At 45.4% G+C, this 17,500-nt stretch overlaps 3 protein-coding genes across 9 annotated transcripts in view; 1 reads left to right on the forward strand and 2 right to left on the reverse strand.

Moving 5' to 3' along the window:
* Positions 1-5,068, reverse strand: part of LOC127002236 (farnesyl pyrophosphate synthase-like) — a 24,090-nt gene extending 19,022 nt beyond the window's left edge. The window contains exons 1-2 of one of the 5 annotated variants that reach the window (XM_050868032.1): positions 4,990-5,068; positions 3,853-4,091 (exon numbers count right to left, since the gene is read on the reverse strand). In XM_050868032.1, coding sequence (XP_050723989.1) covers positions 3,853-4,028 — 176 coding nt within the window. In that variant the 5' untranslated portion in view covers positions 4,029-4,091; positions 4,990-5,068. The other 4 variants (XM_050868035.1, XM_050868031.1, XM_050868034.1 and 1 more) reach the window with 4 other exon arrangements.
* Positions 5,069-5,741: 673 nt separating this feature from the next.
* LOC127002241 (Golgi SNAP receptor complex member 2-like) lies at positions 5,742-11,115 on the reverse strand. 3 transcript variants are annotated; one of them, XM_050868045.1, is made up of 5 exons: positions 10,840-11,115; positions 10,289-10,466; positions 9,491-9,596; positions 9,007-9,159; positions 5,742-8,376 (listed from the first exon to the last, which is right to left on the reverse strand). In XM_050868045.1, the coding sequence occupies exons 2-5, from the start codon at positions 10,429-10,431 to the stop codon at positions 8,134-8,136; spliced, it is 645 nt and encodes a 214-aa protein (XP_050724002.1). In that variant the 5' UTR covers positions 10,432-10,466; positions 10,840-11,115; the 3' UTR covers positions 5,742-8,133. The 3 variants fall into 3 exon arrangements, with proteins under 3 accessions (XP_050724002.1, XP_050724003.1, XP_050724001.1); XM_050868046.1 differs by having other exon boundaries at positions 11,049-11,067; XM_050868044.1 differs by having other exon boundaries at positions 10,289-11,114.
* A 5,254-nt stretch (positions 11,116-16,369) lies between these two features.
* LOC127002240 (cubilin-like) overlaps positions 16,370-17,500 on the forward strand; it is a 143,322-nt gene continuing 142,191 nt past the window's right edge. Inside the window, exon 1 of the mRNA XM_050868043.1 lies at positions 16,370-17,355. Within this exon, the coding sequence (XP_050724000.1) occupies positions 17,244-17,355 (112 nt within the window). The 5' untranslated portion in view covers positions 16,370-17,243. The remainder of the gene's footprint in view (positions 17,356-17,500) is intronic.

Genomic DNA, 17,500 nt, shown 5'->3' on the forward strand with positions numbered 1-17,500 from the left:
GTATGTATGCATGTATGTACGTACGTCAAGTCACATGCAGCTGCTATAATTAAACGACTTCACTCACACACACACACACACACACATACCTAAAACTAAATTATACTGGATTTCTCTTTTTCCTCTCTCTCTCTCTCTCTCTCTCTCTCTCAAGAATATATATAGAGGAAGGAAAGGGCAAGGATTATACGAGAGAGAGAGAGAGAGAGAGAGAGAGAGAGAGAGAGAGAGAGAGAGAGAGAGAGAGAGAGAGAGAGAGAGAGAGAGAGAGAGAGAGAGAGAGAGAGAGAGAGAGAGAGAGAGAGAGAGAGAGATGTTGCTATGTTATGTTTAATATCTCATAAATTAAAATATACGCAAGTGTTGTTGTTTTCATTACTTTTATTATTATTATTACTACTACTACCACTACTACAATTCTTTAAAGCAGTACCGACAAAGCAAACACACACACACACACGTCCTCGGATGACCTTGGCGTGACCTTGAATTGATCGAGGTGACCCTGACCAGACTCTTGCTCCTCCTCCTCCTCTTACTCGTAGTGTGGATAAGAGGAAGGATTTCATTTTGTTTGTTTATTTTTCGTGGTTAGTGAATGAGTGAGGGGATGACAGGGTCTCTCTCTCTCTCTCTCTCTCTCTCTGTCCCCTACGAACCACCAAGGAAGGCATCGATATTGTGGTGAGTGCGTGTCTCTCTCTCTCTCTCTCTCTCTCTCTCTCTCTCTCTCTCTCTCTAAATCTACAGACTCGCTTTTATCTCCCTATTATCAATGTTATCAGTCAGAGCGATTTTTTCTTCTTTCTCCGAGGAAGTACAATTGTGACAAGGTACACAATTTACTTAAGATAGAGATGCTCGTATTTTCCTGTTATTTCTTCCTAATCTAACCTTATCTAGCATTTATTTTTTTCCCTTTACGTGTTGCCTATAGCGTCGGTAGGCTCTCTCGTGGGGCCTCTTGGACGATCCCAGCTAGTTAGTGGCGCAGGGGAATTTCATTTATAGTGGCTGCCGTGATGTAGGGCTAGAAAGAGTGATAGACTAAGGAGAAGAGATGGAGAAAGGATATAGTTAGAGATGGATAGATTAAGATGAAAAAAATAGATTGGTCATAGCTGGTAATAAGTACAAATTAAGAATAAAATGATTAGACAGGATATTACCAGGAATAGAAATGGGCTAAGTAAAAGAAAGAAGGACATAAGAAGATAGATAGGACATAACTAGAGATAGAATATATATAAATAGTTATAGATAAACAGGCCTAGCTAGAGATGACCACAACCTTCAACACATCCGCGAACCTTGACGAGAAGAATATATCCCTAAGATTTAACATTCGTAGAGTACACAGAAGGCTAAGCAACGTGAGGTTGTTTCCATATGATTTACTTTTACGACAAAACTACCATCAGGGCCATTAAGCTACCCCTGGAAAGACCAACAACTCCTAGGAAAGCCTTGTCAAATGTGTGTACTCGGGCGACGAAATTTTTATGAATAAGCCCCTTCAGGAGATTAACTGGGTTCTAATGAGTGTTTTTTTAAGGTTCAAGGTACAGAAGAAGGGTCAAACTACCACCAGGGTCATAAAACTACCCCTGGAAAGAACCATAACTCCTAGGAAAGCCTCGTCAAATAGGTGTTCTTGGGCGACGAAATGTTTAAGAATAAGCCCCTTAGGGAGATTAACTGGGTTCTAATGAGTGTTTTTTAAGGTCCAAGGCACAGAAGAAGGCCCAAACTACCACCAGGGTCATAAAACTGCCCCTGGAAAGACCCACAACTCCTAGGAAAGCCTTGTCAAATGTGTGTACTTGGGTTCCGGAGGGTTTAAGAATATGGTCCATGAGTAAGCAATGTGAGGCTGGTCCCATATGGCTACTTTTTACGACCCTCTGGAAGTCAGTCACCCCGCACACCTGACAAGTTTACGTAAGGGGTGGATAGGATGCTGGACGCCTTACCCATTTTCTTTGTGGCTTGAAGGGTCGGGGGCACTTTCCTATTTGTTTTGTATGTGCTGTTTTGTTTAATATTGGTATTTTCTTTATATTTTCAAGGGAAGGAGAACTATTTTATTTGGTTTATATGTTTTGATTGTTTTATATCACCATTTTCCTTATATTATGAAGGGAATGGGGTACTGAGATATTTCTTTCCTTATTAATTTCCTTTCTTGTTACTTTTTTTTTTTTTACTTTTCTGAATGTTATCTCTATCAGGCTTCAGGCAGAGGTAACACACACACACACACACACACACACACACACACACACACAACATAGGACAGCATATAGAACTACATAACCTAACATACAGAAAGAAACCCAGAATTTTTGGGACAAATTGAATTTAAATATGCAAAAATAAGTCTTGCAAGTGGCATAAAATAAGTATTAATTCGGTAGCAGCGGGGATCACGTTTCTTAATGGTCCCCCCAAGCGAGAAAAATGAGAAAAAATCACCCCTCACACAAACCATTTCATAATATATATCAAAGCATTTGTGATCAGATTATGTATCATCTATTTTGGGGGGTTTATATCATGGCACAAATTTGGCCTGTCGCTGCTACACGGTAAAGCCACAAATTTGACCCTTCACTGCTACCGGGTTAATACACCACACACACACACACACACACACAAAAAAAAAAAAAAAAAAAAGTGTGTGCAATCAATGATCCACCAAACATAACATTATATAACTCACAATGGGTAAAATTGTTTTACGACCGCCACATGTGCAACAGATTCCGTATGTGTTGGAAATTGGTTCAACGCATCAATAACGTTTTCACATAAAGATATATATACTGCATTCTTCCTCCCTTCTTCCCTTCCTCTTATGATCACCCAATTCCTTATTCCCTTCCTCTTTCTTTCTCTCCTTTCCTCTCTTCCTTATACAATCACCTAATCCCTTATTCCCTTCCTCTTTCTTTTCCTCACCCCCTCTCTCTCTCCCTTCCAATACCTTCCTCCTTTCCTCTTTCTTTTTCTTCCTCCTTCCCTCCCTTCCTTCCTCAATACAATTACCCACTGATTAAGGCAAGAACACAAACATGTTATAATTTCCAAACTAATGGTAAATACATACAATTAACAAAATGATATGGCTGTGGCAATGATTGTAATTTACTGAGGCATTCCGAGGAGAAGGGACATGTGGGACAGAGGAATTTCTTTTTAGTTTCCAATACCTTATAAACTCTAACTTGTAATTCATATAATAATAATAATAATAATAATAATAATAATAATAATAATAATAAAGGTAAATACACACAATTAGCGAAATGACATGAGTGTGGTAATGATTCTAATTATATGAGATGTTCGGGGTAGAAGGGACATAAGAGACAGAGCCATTCTTGTCTTGTTTGCACTGGGAAAGATGGACTTCACATCCCAGGAAGAACAAAATACAGGCTGCAAGGGAAAAGCGACTCTTAGTACACCAAATACAAGGTCGCTTTTCCCCTTCACTCATTGGCATATATAAAAAGCAGGACACGAAAAATAGGAAAATAGCACATAATTAAAACTACAAGAAAAAAGCTTCGTCCTAAAAGAAAATCTGCGTTAATAGAAGCAAAAATAAGCTGAAATGAGAATAATATTCACCCAATCAACCAAAGAAAACAGTAACATAAAAAAAACTGTTACTACTACTACCACTAATAATAATATCCATTCAATCTTATGCCAAAACTGTAATATTAAAAAAAACAATATTAAAAATGCTACTAATGCTAATATCCACTAAGTCTTGACCCAAATAATACTTATGTTCACTCAATCTTTATCATAATCTTAACCAAAACTAAGATTCATATTCACCTGTGCAGGACTGAGGTGACAGGTAACGAGGGCCGGAGATGGGCAGGTGAGGTGGTGGCAGTGGTAGTGGTGGTAGTCAGGGTTGCCAGCTGTGACCTGCTCCTGTGACCTGACCTCGACACCAGCTGACCCACGGCTGACCACCCCTGCCGCCCGGCACTCCACCATACGCTCATGATGTCGGTGTGTGAGTGTGTGTGTCTGTGTAAGTATCACAAGGTGTGTGCACTATGGTCTTTCTGTGAGGAGGTACACATGGTTATGCTGGGCACACACACACACAGGGTGCGCAACAGTAGTACAAGTGTGACTCCTTTCACATGTGTCACAACTAGATAAATACCCCCCCCCCCCCCCACACACACACACACAGTAACTAGACAGACAAGTCTTTATAAAAAAAATTATATACACTATTACCCTAGAACAAGCATTCATGATGAAGTACAAGCCACTATCCAGCACACACACACACTCACACATTTTCTCAAGCTGCCACACCAAGCCCTGGTGTCCACACACACGTTATTGTAACCCAAAGCCCTAAATGATCCTAAGGAGGTTCGAGGGGGGCGGAGCCCCCTTTTTATGAGGTTGCACATCATACTCGTCTTTTAGTGACCCTATCACTCGAAAGGGGGCTGGAGCCCCCCGTTACATTACGTTATGTTACATACATATTCTCGTCTTTAACAGCCCTACAGGGATCAAGGGGGGCGTAGCCCCCGGCAGTAAGGGCGTGAACACTCCCTTGGGCTCCTGGCCGTGGTGACACACGCCCACGCGGCTCGCCGCCGAGGTGCACAAAAAGCCACCCCCGCACAGCGACCCTCACCACACACACACACGGGTGTCAGGGCGGTGCAGGACACCAGCAGGGCACACAGCAGCAGGCAGCGGTGGTGAGTGGTTGGGTTATATTGTCTGAGCCTCGCTCCTCCCGCGCCTGACAACTGTACGTGACCTGCCGCGGCCCGCCAATGGATCCACACACACACCGCCACCACACTGGCGTCACGCCCCCGCACCAACCCCGAGGGGCAGCCCGGGGGCCCTTCTTCATCTGGGACTGGATATTAATACGTATTAATTATTTTCTAATGGCACGAGCACTGAGAGGCGGGACGCTGCACCTACCCTCACGCCTGACACACGGAGACTGTGTTTACGTCTGCTGCTGCCCGCCGCCAGCACCACCTGCCGGCCACACGACCCCCCACGCACCCAGGACTGCCCCCCCCCCCCCCAATGGAGACCCCCCCTTCCCAGGACTGCCCCCCCCCTGAAGACCCTCTTACCAGGATTGCTCCCCCCCCCTTACCAGGACTGCCCCCTCCTTACCATGACGGCTCTCCACTTGACAACTCCCCACCTACCATAACTGCCCCCCCATGACAACGCACACTTACCATGTCAAAAGGGGTCAGGTCAGGATGCCCCCCCTGACATCCCCCATTTACAGTGTCAGGGGTGCCAGGTCAGGCCGCCCCCCATTTACCATGATGCCCCTGCCAGGGTAATTGAATAAACATATAAACATCTGACATGAGGTTCAGCCCTTTATTCCTCATCTTATCACGTATTACGAATCTCTTAGCATCATTTTATTGGTCCAATAAAAAAGATTGATATAGATAAATGTTAAATAAATATTGATATAGATAGGTTGTTATATTGATAGATATATAGATAGATACAGTCTGACTGACTGGCTCTGGGTAAGTCTAAAGAATCTGGATGTATTACTGAACTCTGAGTCTGTATAATGATGCGCTGGCCATCAGACCTGACGACTCTTTTCATGACACTGAGCCTCTTGACATGAATAAAAATATGGTTGATTACTTTATTTCCATCCTCCATCATCGTAGGTTCATAAAACATTCACCACTGATATGATCCTTTAATACAACCACTCTGGTATGAAGAAATAGTTCTATAATGCTAGTGTGGGTGAGCACCTCAGGTGATGGCAGGTGGGCCACCCCACCTGTCCTGCACCACAGATCACTGCATGGCCCAGCAGTACCTTCCTCAGGCCACACGGCCTCCCTGACACACACATTTCCCACACAGCACTGTCACAGGGCCTTGGTATTCATGGTTGTTACCATAATACTGATTGACCTGCTGATGAAAACTGCAGGCACAATCCTATTGTCTATCAGACATCAAACATACTACACCAGAAGGCATAGAAACTATAGATGCATGCTCTGAAAAACATTTCCTTTCCTGGCTGGCATTCCACTTTTATCTTCCAGTAATAGTACACACATTTATGAACACAGCAAAGACATTAGGAGTGGCAGGGCTGAGGGAGGAGTGGCAGGGCTGAGGGAGCAGTGGAATACAAGACACGATGATATGTGCACAGGTAAAGTTGTGTGCTGGATGCAGTGAACAGCTCCTGAGGCAGCCGTCCTGTCTGCTGCTGGTGTTCCTACACTCCTCTGGTGGAGCTTTCTTCCAGGCAATGCCGGGAAAACTATTTGCAAGTGGAGTGCTCGTAAAGCAGGAAATACAACCATAATAATACATTGGTACATACATCATTACAGAGGTGCAATACATATCTGGCGTATAATATGTGTAAAAGATTCTCGCATTACCAAATAAACAAAGAGGACTGTATTTGTTCACTCCCTCAGCATGACAAGAGACTGCGGGTAACATGACCTGATGCAGGCCAAACAGCGATGTGGAGGAATGAGTACTGATTCTGCTGCCTTCACAGATATCAGCAAACAGCAAAGATAGTGTTTGTTCACATCAAGACCTTAATCATTAGGTTGGAGAGCCAGCTGGGAGAGAGAATAAATTTTTCTGAGCATTCATTTAGTCCAGATTAATCTATGGTGGGATCACAGGTCAGACATTAAACATTTCGTCGCCAAAGTTCACCTATTTGACAAGGCTTTCAGAAGTTGGGGCATTTCCAGAAGTAGTTTTATGACCCTGGTGGTAGTCTGACCCTTCTTCTGTACCATGAACCTAAGGAAACACTCATTAGAACCCAATTGACGCCCTTTTTGACCTTCAGAAATAGTGAGAAGCCAAAGTGTCTTATAATACCAACCCATATCTTTGCTTAGCTGTGTGTTGTATAGCAAAGTGATATGCAAATCCTACATTAAAATTGACTTTCATCCATGGTTCTTCCTACACATTGGACACAGCCACAGGATAAGGTTGCTGAGTTTAGTTTAGCCTTTATCACGGTGAAAAGCTGAGAGGAGAGAGTAATGAGAGATGATTGTAAAAATATGACTGACTATAAACAATTTTGCTAATAAATGTTTTGTTTCTCGAGACTCAACAAATACCAAGCTTGTTTGTGGCAGGAGAAGTGAAGTTAAACGATCACGATAAATCACAAATGAAAACTGTCTTTTGTTAGGTGATATTCGATCAATGCTAATACTTCTTTTAGCCTTACCAATACAAATGATCACTCTTTTGGCAACTTGAAACTTCAAACTAACTAGAGACGGTATTTCAATTCTGTTTTGATGCCATAAAATAAAATAACAGCTCAAGAACAAGAAATGGGCAACTATGAACAGGAAAAACTCTCATGACAACCTAGCGTAGCTCTTCTCTGGCCTTAACTTGGTAGCAGCAAAGGGCCAAATTTGTGGCTTTACCGTGTAGCAGCAACGGGCCAAATTGCTGCCAAGATATAAACCCCCCAAAATAGATGATACATAAACTGATCACAAATGCGTTGATATATATGTATTATGAAATGGTTTGCATGAGTGATGATTTTTTCTCATTTTTCTTGCTTAGAGGGACCTTTTAGAAACATGATCCCCGCAGCTACCGGGTTAAAGAATACTCGTAACAGGAACCTGAAGCATCTGATAACACCATTCTTGGCCTCATCAAGGATTGACTGACTTGTCCTCATATGCCGATGGAAATAAACAAAACATAGAGCATCAGAGCGAGTCCCAACGCCATATATTTATCTTTGTATTTCTGTTCTTTGGTGCTACATATGTCAATAAACAAACCCAAGAGTAAAGAAATCCGTCCAATCATTTATTAGTCAGTATACCTCACAGTGCCACCAACGTAAATGTTAACAAATCCTAGAGTATCAGAATGTGTCCCAGCGTAACTTATTGATCTTCATAATTCTGTCCTTGGTGCTTCCGATGTCAATAAGCAAACCCCAGAGTAAATCTGTCCTCATATTTCAGAACGGCACAGATGGAACCATAGACAAACAAACCCCACAGTATCAGAACATGTCCGAGCGTCACTCATCGGTCTTCATAGGTACCGCAGCGCCAGATACAGACAGAGGAGGACAATCACCATGCCAGCAAAGAGGATGTACTTGTCCTGGGTGGAGCGCCTTTCTATCATACGCATCACGGTGTTGGAGAGCCCTAAGGTGTTGGCGAGGTCCAGTACTTTCTTCCTTGCCCCCTTCAGCGTCATGCCCTGGTCTTGGATGCCCTCCAGTATGCTTCTTCCAGCGCCCAGCATCTCGTCCATGTTACGATTCGCCTCCTGGGAAAGAATAAGGAATAAGTATTGTGTATCTGGGAAGGAGTGTACAGAATAAGTATTTGTACCTCAGAATAAGTACTGTAAGATTTACGATTTGCTTCCTGCAGATAAGAAAAAGGAATAAGTATTGTGTATCAAGAAATAAACACAAAGAATAAGTATTTGTACCACAGAGTAAGTACTGGAACATGTATAAGATTTATGATTCCCTTCCTATATCAAAAATAAGTAGTGTGTGTCAGGGAATAAATATAAAGAATTAGAAAGGGATGAAAAAATGAGGTTGCTGGTTAACTCTTGCATGAGGGATTTGGACAAGATAGGGGGGAGGAAATACAGGTAGAAGAAGGCTGTCCCAGAGTTTGCCAGTGAAAGGGATGAGAGAATGAAGTTGCTGGCTTACACATGCATAAGGGATTTGGACAGAACAGTAACAGTAACAAGGTCCTTCTACTCCCCTCTTATCCTCTTTCAAGTTGTAGGTATGCAAGAGGAAATACAGACAAAAGAAGGCTATTCTAGAGTTTGCCAGTGAAAGGGATGAAAAAATGAGGTTGCCGGTTAACTCTTGCATAAGGGATTTGGTTAGAACAGGGGTGAATATGGCAGTAACAAGGCCCTTCTCCTCACCCCCAGCTTGTCGTGGTGCTGGAGTTCATGGTCGAGGAAGATGGACGTTTCCTGTTGGTCATTGGTGGTGAACTTCCTCGACAGCAGCGCCTCCCTCTCCTCCACCTCACGCACCCGCATTTGTTTTTGATGTTGAAGCATCCCGAAGGAATTCTGAAGATAAAGAACTGCATTAGCCCCTTGACTGCAGATTTCCTACAAGAAGACATCACCAAGCTACAGGAATGGAGCAAAAAGTGGCTGTTACAATTCAATGAAAAACAATGTAAAGTCATGCACCTTGGGAGGGGAAATCCAGCATACTAGTACCACATGGGAAACACTCCACTATCCACCACAGAAGCAGAGAAAGACCTGGAAGTATATGTTACCAGGATACCGGTGAAGGCCAAATCCATGCCAATCACATCGGACTGGTTAAACAGGCGATCTGAGGTGCCAATACGTTTAACAATACAGACTGGAATCATCACACACTGCATACCTGTACGTGTTTGAGGTCATATTTGAGCTGGTCGACACGGTACTTGGCTGTTGCTCTTCTGGCCGCCGGCTCCTTGTTGATCAGGATGTCCAAGCGATTGCAGTTGCTGTTGACGAGTGACGCATTAGAATAACAAGGAGGGATATAAGAAAGAAGCCCTATTTACACTAAGCTCTAACAAGTAACCTACACTCACTAACCTAACCTACCAAAAAACCCAAACAGTTACAATATGTCTTGACTCAGATAATTCATATATGCTTCCTTACCAATGAGACTCTACATATAACAAAGTCAGGTCATTCTTTGTTGATTTCTACCATAAGGTGCTGGCTATCATGTGTTTGAAAGTTTGGAAAGTTTCGTTTAGTCGGCGCAACATCTGTGGTCATATGCTGGAGAGACAGAAGGGGAAGGAATTATAGAAGGGAACAGATCTCAGGAGATGGGACACCCCCCCCAGATTAATACCTGGTACCCATTCACTGCTGGGTGGACAGTGGTGTAGGGTATCGGAAAAGCCGCCCAAATTTTTTCACTCCGCCCGGGAATTAAACCCGCGCTCTCTCGGTTGTGAGCCGAGTGTGCTAACCACTGCACCATGAAGCCCCCTCATGTATTTGAAGATACCCTAAACTTAACCTAACCTAACCCATTGCTGTATTACCTTCCCTAGCCAAACTAATAACCATAGATTGATATGGTATTACTATATTACTTTCCCTAGCCAAACTAATCCCCATAGCTCCATTTGCCACTATCTTACCCCCCTTGAGAGCTGTCCCCGCCCCCACTCACGCATGTATGGCATCCAGCTTCTGCACCACCAGGTTCTCGGCCTCATTGCAGTCCTCGCTGGCGGGCGCCCTCTGGATTCTGATCAGGTCCTGCGAGGTCACTTCCTGCAGCAGCCGATTGGTCTGGTGGTAGAGCACTTCCATATTTTCACCTTTCTTGCATGTGTGGTGGTCTCGCCCTGTTAGAAATTACGTTGTTCTTCCTTATGTAGTGATTGTATGTGTTACGATGTTCTTCCCTATGTAATGCTTGTATGTGTTATGATGTTCTTCCTAATGTAGGTGTTGCGATGTTCTTCCTTATGTAGTGCTTGTATGTGTTATGATGTTCTTCCTTATGTAGTGCTTGTATGTGTTATGATGTTCTTCCTTGTGTAGTGCTTGTATTTGTTATGATGTTCTTCCTTATGTTTCCTTACGTACAAGTGACAGTATGTGATTGCGTGAGGTGGAACTGTGTGTGTGTGTATCAAGTGTCCCGCTGGTGCAACATATGTGGTGGTCTCTGTCTATATGCTGGAAATTATGTTGTTTTTCCTTATGCTTCCTTACGTAGTGCTTGTATGTGATTGCGTGAGGTGGAACAACCGGTGTATCAAATGTTCCGTTGGTATGGCATCTGTAGTAGCCTCTCACTGCTTGAAATCACGTTAGTCTCCACGATATTCTTCCTTATTTGGTATTTCTAGGGTGCTGGAGGGTGTTGGTATAGGGTGAAACTGCGTGTGAGTGTGTCGAGTCTTAAAGCAACGTGTGTCTACCAGGGAGCGGCACGACAGCTGATCGGGTAAACACCACTGACGTGTAGGCTTGGTCCGGGTCTGGGTCTGGGGTTCCTCTCTCTCTCTCTCTCTCTCTCTGATATAGCTACCCGTGGCCTCTGTGCTCATCTCCGTCACATCATGAGAGAGAGAGAGAGAGAGAGAGAGAGAGAGAGAGAGAGAGAGAGAGAGAGAGAGAGAGAGAGAGAGAGAGAGAGAGAGAGAGAGAGAGAGAGAGAGAGAGCAATAAGGAACCCACACTTAACAATACTCACATACCCATTACGAACAAATCTATTACGAACATTCTATTACGAAATCCATAACAAACACTATTACGAACGCTATACCAACCAACGTTCATTAGGAGCTCATTAGCATTCCTACGAAAACCTAATTAATCTCCCTTATCATCCAATCCCCTTTGATCTAGACACACAAGGCATTCGCCGTATCCAACTCCCCTGTGAAAGATTCCAACTCCACTGATGCTGCTGACCCGTCCTCATTCTCTCCCTCCAATGCGTTCCTTGTCTCTTAAAACACGATCTCAGAGGCGCTGCAGAATCAGAGAGGAAATCACTAAAGGCTCAGATGCTACGTTAAGGGAGTTTTATCGCCCTTTGCCCTTTAGCGAGAGAGCGAGAGAGGGAGAGAGAGGAAAAAGGAGGAGAAGAAGAGGAAGGAGAAGACAGAAGGTGAATGGACGAGAGATAGCAACTACTGAAAGCCCCAGCCATTGAGTTCAGGAATTTTATCGCCTTTGTCTATAGAGAAAGAGAATCCTATGAAGAGGAAGATCAAGAGAGAGGAAGAGGAAGAGGAGGAGGAGGGACGAGGTAGAAGTTTAGAGAATGGAGAAGTAGAAGAGTAAGAAGAGAATGGGAATAGAGGAAGATAAGAAAAGAGGAAGAAGTGAAAATAGAAATGAAAATGAGGGAGATAAAGAAGAGAGAGAAAGAGGAAAAGAGGAAGAGAAAGAAGAAAATGGAAATGAGGAATATAAAAGAAGAGGAAGAAGTGATAATGTAGATAGACGTGAGGAAGATGAAGAGGAAGAGGAAAAGAGGAAGAGAGAGGAGAAGAAGAAGAAGAAGAAATCAAATAAAAAATAATGAGGATAAAGGAGAAGATAAAAATAAAGAAGAATAAAGATAAAAAGATAATAAATAAAAGAAAACTAATAAAAGGGAAAAAAAAGAAGACTGAGAAGGAGGAGGAGGAGGAGGAGGAGGAGGAGGAGGAGGAGGATATCTTCATTAAAACTGTGTGAACCGGAATCTGTCTCGTTAGTCTGTCTGTCTAACGCATCGATTTACGTGAATATTTGAAAGATTAGTCGATCAACTCTCTCTCTCTCTCTCTCTCTCAAATACGTAATTTTATCCTTAATTAACAAGAACAAGAGAATACAAAAGATAAAGGAAAGAAGGAAGGAAGAAAAATATGAAAAAGAAAAAAATATTATCACACTCAACATCTATCTATCTATCTATCTATAGCATTATCATTACATTATTCAACATCTCAAGAGCTCAAATTTACAGTTACCACCAACCTCGAGGCTCTGAAACCCACGAAGCGGACAATGGCGGCGAAAGGGAGAAGATAGAGGGAAGGAGAAAGGGCGGGAGGGCAAGGCAGAGAGAGGGAGAGGGACCTACTTCGATGTCTGCGCTACCCTGAGGAGAGCGAACTTCCGACGCATTACCATATCAAAGCGGCGGAGGACTGAGGTAGCGGTGTGCGTGCTGGCTGACGGGCGGGTCTTAGCGCTCGTAACGCGGCGAGGAGGCGAGAGAGAGAGGACGAGCGAGCACAAATGAGGCGGATCTAGTTGAGGCAGCGGTTTTGAGGCTCGCTGGCGTCTTGGTGGTGGCTGGCGGTGGCTGTCTGGAGTCTTAATTCGGTGCTGGGTGGCGGAAAAGGAGAAAGGAGTAGATCGGGATATACATGAAGGGAATTGAGTCGGATAAGTGAGTTTCGACATTTTAACAGCACGGGTTTGGGACATTTATGATTGTTGAATGAACTGTTTATTTCCTTCACTCCTACATAGCTAATTGATAAGAAAGTGATGATAGAGATATGGCTAAGTGAATTCCTTCCTTCCTTCCTTCCTAATTCCTTCCTTCCTTCCTCTGTTTCTTCCTATCCTTCCACGTAACACACACACACACACACACACACACACACACACACACACACACACACACACACACACACACACACACACACACACACACTTAATAATACTCTTCCTTATGGTAAAAGAAACTCGAACATTCCTCATTTTAACTTATACGATCTCTCTCTCTCTCTCACGTCATAATTCTCTTCCTCCCTCACTCACTTCGGCACTCTCTCTCCCTCTCTCTATAAATTTCTCACTCTCCCTTCACTCCCTTCCCTTCCTCCTCTCAGCCTAATATTGCACTAAGTTTGTTCCCCAACTTGAGGGACAAAACTGGGTCCTTTCAAGCTAAACTTTGGCGAAAAATGCTGAGAAACGCGTCGAGATTGTTGGACTTTGCGAGCTGTGTTGTGGAGTTGTGTTGCGAACGCTTGGCTGGGCTGGTTGGCTGGCCGGGCGCAACACACCGAGGTTTGCTGTTGCTATATAGAGTCCATTCAAGTCAAGTGTGTTCCTTTGACGGCTTGGTGGTGTTGGATTCCTCTCGGTTCGATTCCTTCTGGTAATTTAATCAGATATGGTCTTGTAGGTCATCTCTCTATATTATCTTCCTTAGCACGCGTTGGTAGTGTTGGATTCTCTCTTCTACGAGTTCGATTCCTTTCTGGTAATTAATCACATATGCTCTCGTGGTTCATCTCTCTATATTATCTTCCTCTTGACGGCTTGGTGGTGTTGGATTCCTTTCTTATACTGGTTCGATTTCCTTCTGGTACTTAATCATATATGCTCTAGTGGTTCATATCTATATATTATCTTCCTTAGCACGTCTTTGGTAGTGTTGGATTCCTCTCTAATGATTGCCTGGATTCCTCTCTCTTTAACGCTGTTCCTCTGTCTGTCTTGGTAGTGTTGGATTCCTCTCTCATGATTGACTGGATTCCTCTCTCTTTGTTAATCCCATATGCTCTCGGGCTTCGTGTTTTTATATTATTTGACTCAGCTGACCTCTCGTAAAAGGCATTCAATTATGATTTACGCTGAGGCATAAAATAGAATAGTCTTGGTTAATCTCCAGCCACATTTAACACCAGCAGACTATCATGTGTTTTTCCAGTAAGATTTCAATGAGATTACACCAACTTTCAAACACCGGCAAGACAAACAGTAGGTTACAGGCAGAGCGTTAGCTAGGCTGTGACGCGGTAAAACTCTACGGACCCAGCCAGCTACGTTTACATTACTCAGCGGGGCTCACACATGCTATGGCCTATACTGATACCCTTGTCTTGCTTCTGAGTCGCTCCCCCCCGATATAGATAGATAGATAGATAGATAGGTAGATAGATAGATAGAGAGAGAGGGAAAGGACGAAAAAGGAAACGAAATTACAGTCCATCGAAACGCGTAACTCACTCGCGCTGACAAATGCAAGCCTTCACGCCGCGGTTCCGTCACAATAACTCTCCGCTCCGTGCTTCATAACGTGTGACGGCCCCGAGCGACGCCCTACCGTGTCGACCCTCTCTTCCCCCTTGGTCTTGGTCTGGGTTGGTTACTACGGGGCGGCTTTTCCATGATCCATACAGCCAGCCAGCCCGCCAGCCCACCAGTAACCCGCCCAGCCTCACAGCCTCGTCAGCCCACTTGTTTGCATAATGGCACTGCAGAGGGGCGTCCCAGCACCTTCACGAGCTCTCCATCGGGTTGTATGTTAGCAAGTGTGGTCCTCAGGGCGATGTTGTTACCTCCAGACAACCCACTTAGTAAGGTTTCGCCCTCTCGACATCTCCTTCCTGTCCCTTCTTACCTCTCCTCCTCCTCTTCCTCCTTCTCCTCCTCCTCCTCCTGGTTCACTGTAGGGTATAAGTCATTCCTAAAAGTCTCAATCCCCTTTTGTTTGATGTGAGTGTATTCGATTCTACTCCGTGAAAGGTTTTGAGTCCGGATTCTCTATCTTCCTTCCATCCTTCCTCTTCCTTCTTTCTCATCTCCTCCCTTAGTCCTCACGTTCTTCCCTTCTTTCCATCTTCGTTATCTCTATCCACCTTTTTGTCTCTTCCAGTCTCCTTTCTCTTCTTTCCTTGACCCTTCATAATAATCTATCTATTATCATCTTCTATCTCTTTATCATCTCTATCTCATTCCCAGCCAGCCACACACACACACACACACACACACACACACACACACACACACACATTTCAACACAGAACAATACTCCCGCAACACAATCGCCCCGGCGGTACACCCAACACCTCGTGCGGGCATAACGTAATCAACACGTCGGCCCCGAGCGCTCACCTGGATCGTTACCTGAGCGCTACACGTGTCCGATGACTAATTAGAATTTCCGTGTAAACAGATGCAGAGTTGATAATGATTAGGGTTAGTGGGTGAGGTGAGGTGGGGAGGGGAGAGGAGGGGAGGCTAGGTGGGTAGGGGGTGTTTGTGTGTGTGAAAGGGGGAGGGGTAGGTATGTGTGTCGGTGTGTGTGTGTGTGTGTGTGTGTGTGTGTGTTTGTGTGTGTGTGTGTGTGTGTGTGTGTGTTTCATTTTCTCTTCTCTTTTTTCTTTCCTTTCTGAATGTCTAATAAAGTCCTAATTCTCTCTCTCTCTCTCTCCATTACAATATTACAAGTCAAGGTTTCAAAAATGGGTACGGAATGTGACGTTGATAAGGCCGCGGCATCTAAAATGGATACACTTCGCGGCGGCCTTATCAAGTTCGTATTTTTGAGACCTCAGAAAACTTTATGAACTAATTCCGTCGCGGCCTCAATGTCACACACACACACACACACACACACACACACACACACACACACACACACACACACATAGAGCTGGTCGAGTAAAGGAAAAAAAGAAAAATGAAACGCGAGATGGCTGGCCTGGCTGCTAAGTGTGTGTGTGTGTGTGTGTGTGTGTGTGTGTGTGTGTTATGGGATGCGAGGTGGGTGCGGTGGTGGTGATGGTGGTGCTGACGGCTCACAACACCTGCCTCAAGCTTAATTAGGACCGGCAGGTGACACATCAATCACACACACCTTCGATTTTTCAAGGCGAAGTCTGAAGTCTGCCAAGCATCTTTCCTTCTCTCTCATCCCTTCCTCCTTCCCCTCCACCTCTCCCCCGTCTCCTCCACCCCTCCACTTCCCTCCATCCCCCTCCCGTCCTTCCCTCAACTTCATGGGGTGAGAAAATTGGTGCTTTGTTCCCCGTAACAAGATTTTCAGGAAGTGAGAGGCGCGGGGCTGTTGGCGGAGCTGTTGACGGAGTGACGGGCGAGCGAGGTGTCCGCCAAGAGGTGACGGGCGGGGGTCTGAGGGTCGGATCCCCCCTCTTCCCCGCCTCCCTGCAATCACCGCGTCCTCGCCGTGGCCAAGACACTTCAGCGCGACACATTAGAGGCCGAGCGATCAGCGGCGAGGCGGAGGCAGCGGCGGCGTGGCCATATTGATGCACCGGTGAGCCGCGCACACTCCCGCCGCGGCCACAGTTGCCAGCACGTCCCCGCCTCCCATGTGCCGTGTACCCGCCGCACGTGCCGCCGTGACCACAGTAAAGGGCAGCAGAGCACGGATTGGCCACATTGATGCATGCTAGGCGATAATACAGCAGGTGGGTTCATCCTGGCCGCCGCTCACGTTCAGGGCAGCCCGTCACGGAGCAAGGGTGACAGGGCCGTCCTCCGGTGTGGCAATACAAATAACCTTTATAATTAAGGGATCGAGTGGGAGGTAAATCGTCCCGAGGCGCTGGTGGGAGGAGATGTTGTGAACTGGATCCCGCCACAGAAAACGGAGGCTGCTGGCACCCCGCGTCCCGGCCGGCACCCTCGTCCTCCCTCGCCGCTGTCACATTCAGTGTAGCGACGGCCGCGGCGACCCGACCCAGCCAGCCTCCGTCGTCCTCGCCCTAGTCCTCGCTCGAGTGGGTCACGGTGCGCGGTTAGCCATGCTTTATGCTGCCGTAGAGTGTGGAGTGTACGGTTGAGCAGCCTTCCTCGCGGTGCTGAGCTTGTGTGTCGCGGCGGGAACACTGTGAGAGGTGTGCACGATGGGCTGTGTGGCGGTGATGCTGGGGCGGCGGCGGTGCGTGGGGGCCGCCAGCCTCCTCCTGCTGCTCTTCGCGTTGGCGGCATCCACCTCGCTCTCCACCGCCAGGAGAAGTAAGTACCCGCCTCTACCTTGCTCTAGTCCCGTAACCTGTGTAGTGGAGGTCCGTTTCTCGTGTGTGTGTACCGAGGCGAGGTGTTTCAATGCGTCGCGTCTTATGTTTGGCCTAAAGAAGCAAAGGGTCGAGGTTCGTGAATG

This window comes from Eriocheir sinensis, chromosome 22 (assembly GCF_024679095.1).
Source record: "Eriocheir sinensis breed Jianghai 21 chromosome 22, ASM2467909v1, whole genome shotgun sequence".
Classification (NCBI taxonomy): Eukaryota; Metazoa; Arthropoda; class Malacostraca; order Decapoda; family Varunidae; genus Eriocheir; species Eriocheir sinensis.

Excerpts from the sequence above, each read along its gene's own strand:
- LOC127002241 (XM_050868045.1), bottom strand. The coding sequence starts at position 10,431 with ATGGAAGTGCTCTACCACCAGACCAATCGGCTGCTGCAGGAAGTGACC. Across the intron at positions 9,160-9,490 it reads ATGACCTCAAACACGTACAG|AATTCCTTCGGGATGCTTCA; the intron begins GTATGCAGTGTG and ends CTTTATCTTCAG. Across the intron at positions 8,377-9,006 it reads AGCACCACGACAAGCTGGGG|GAGGCGAATCGTAACATGGA; the intron begins GTGAGGAGAAGG and ends ATTCTTTCCCAG.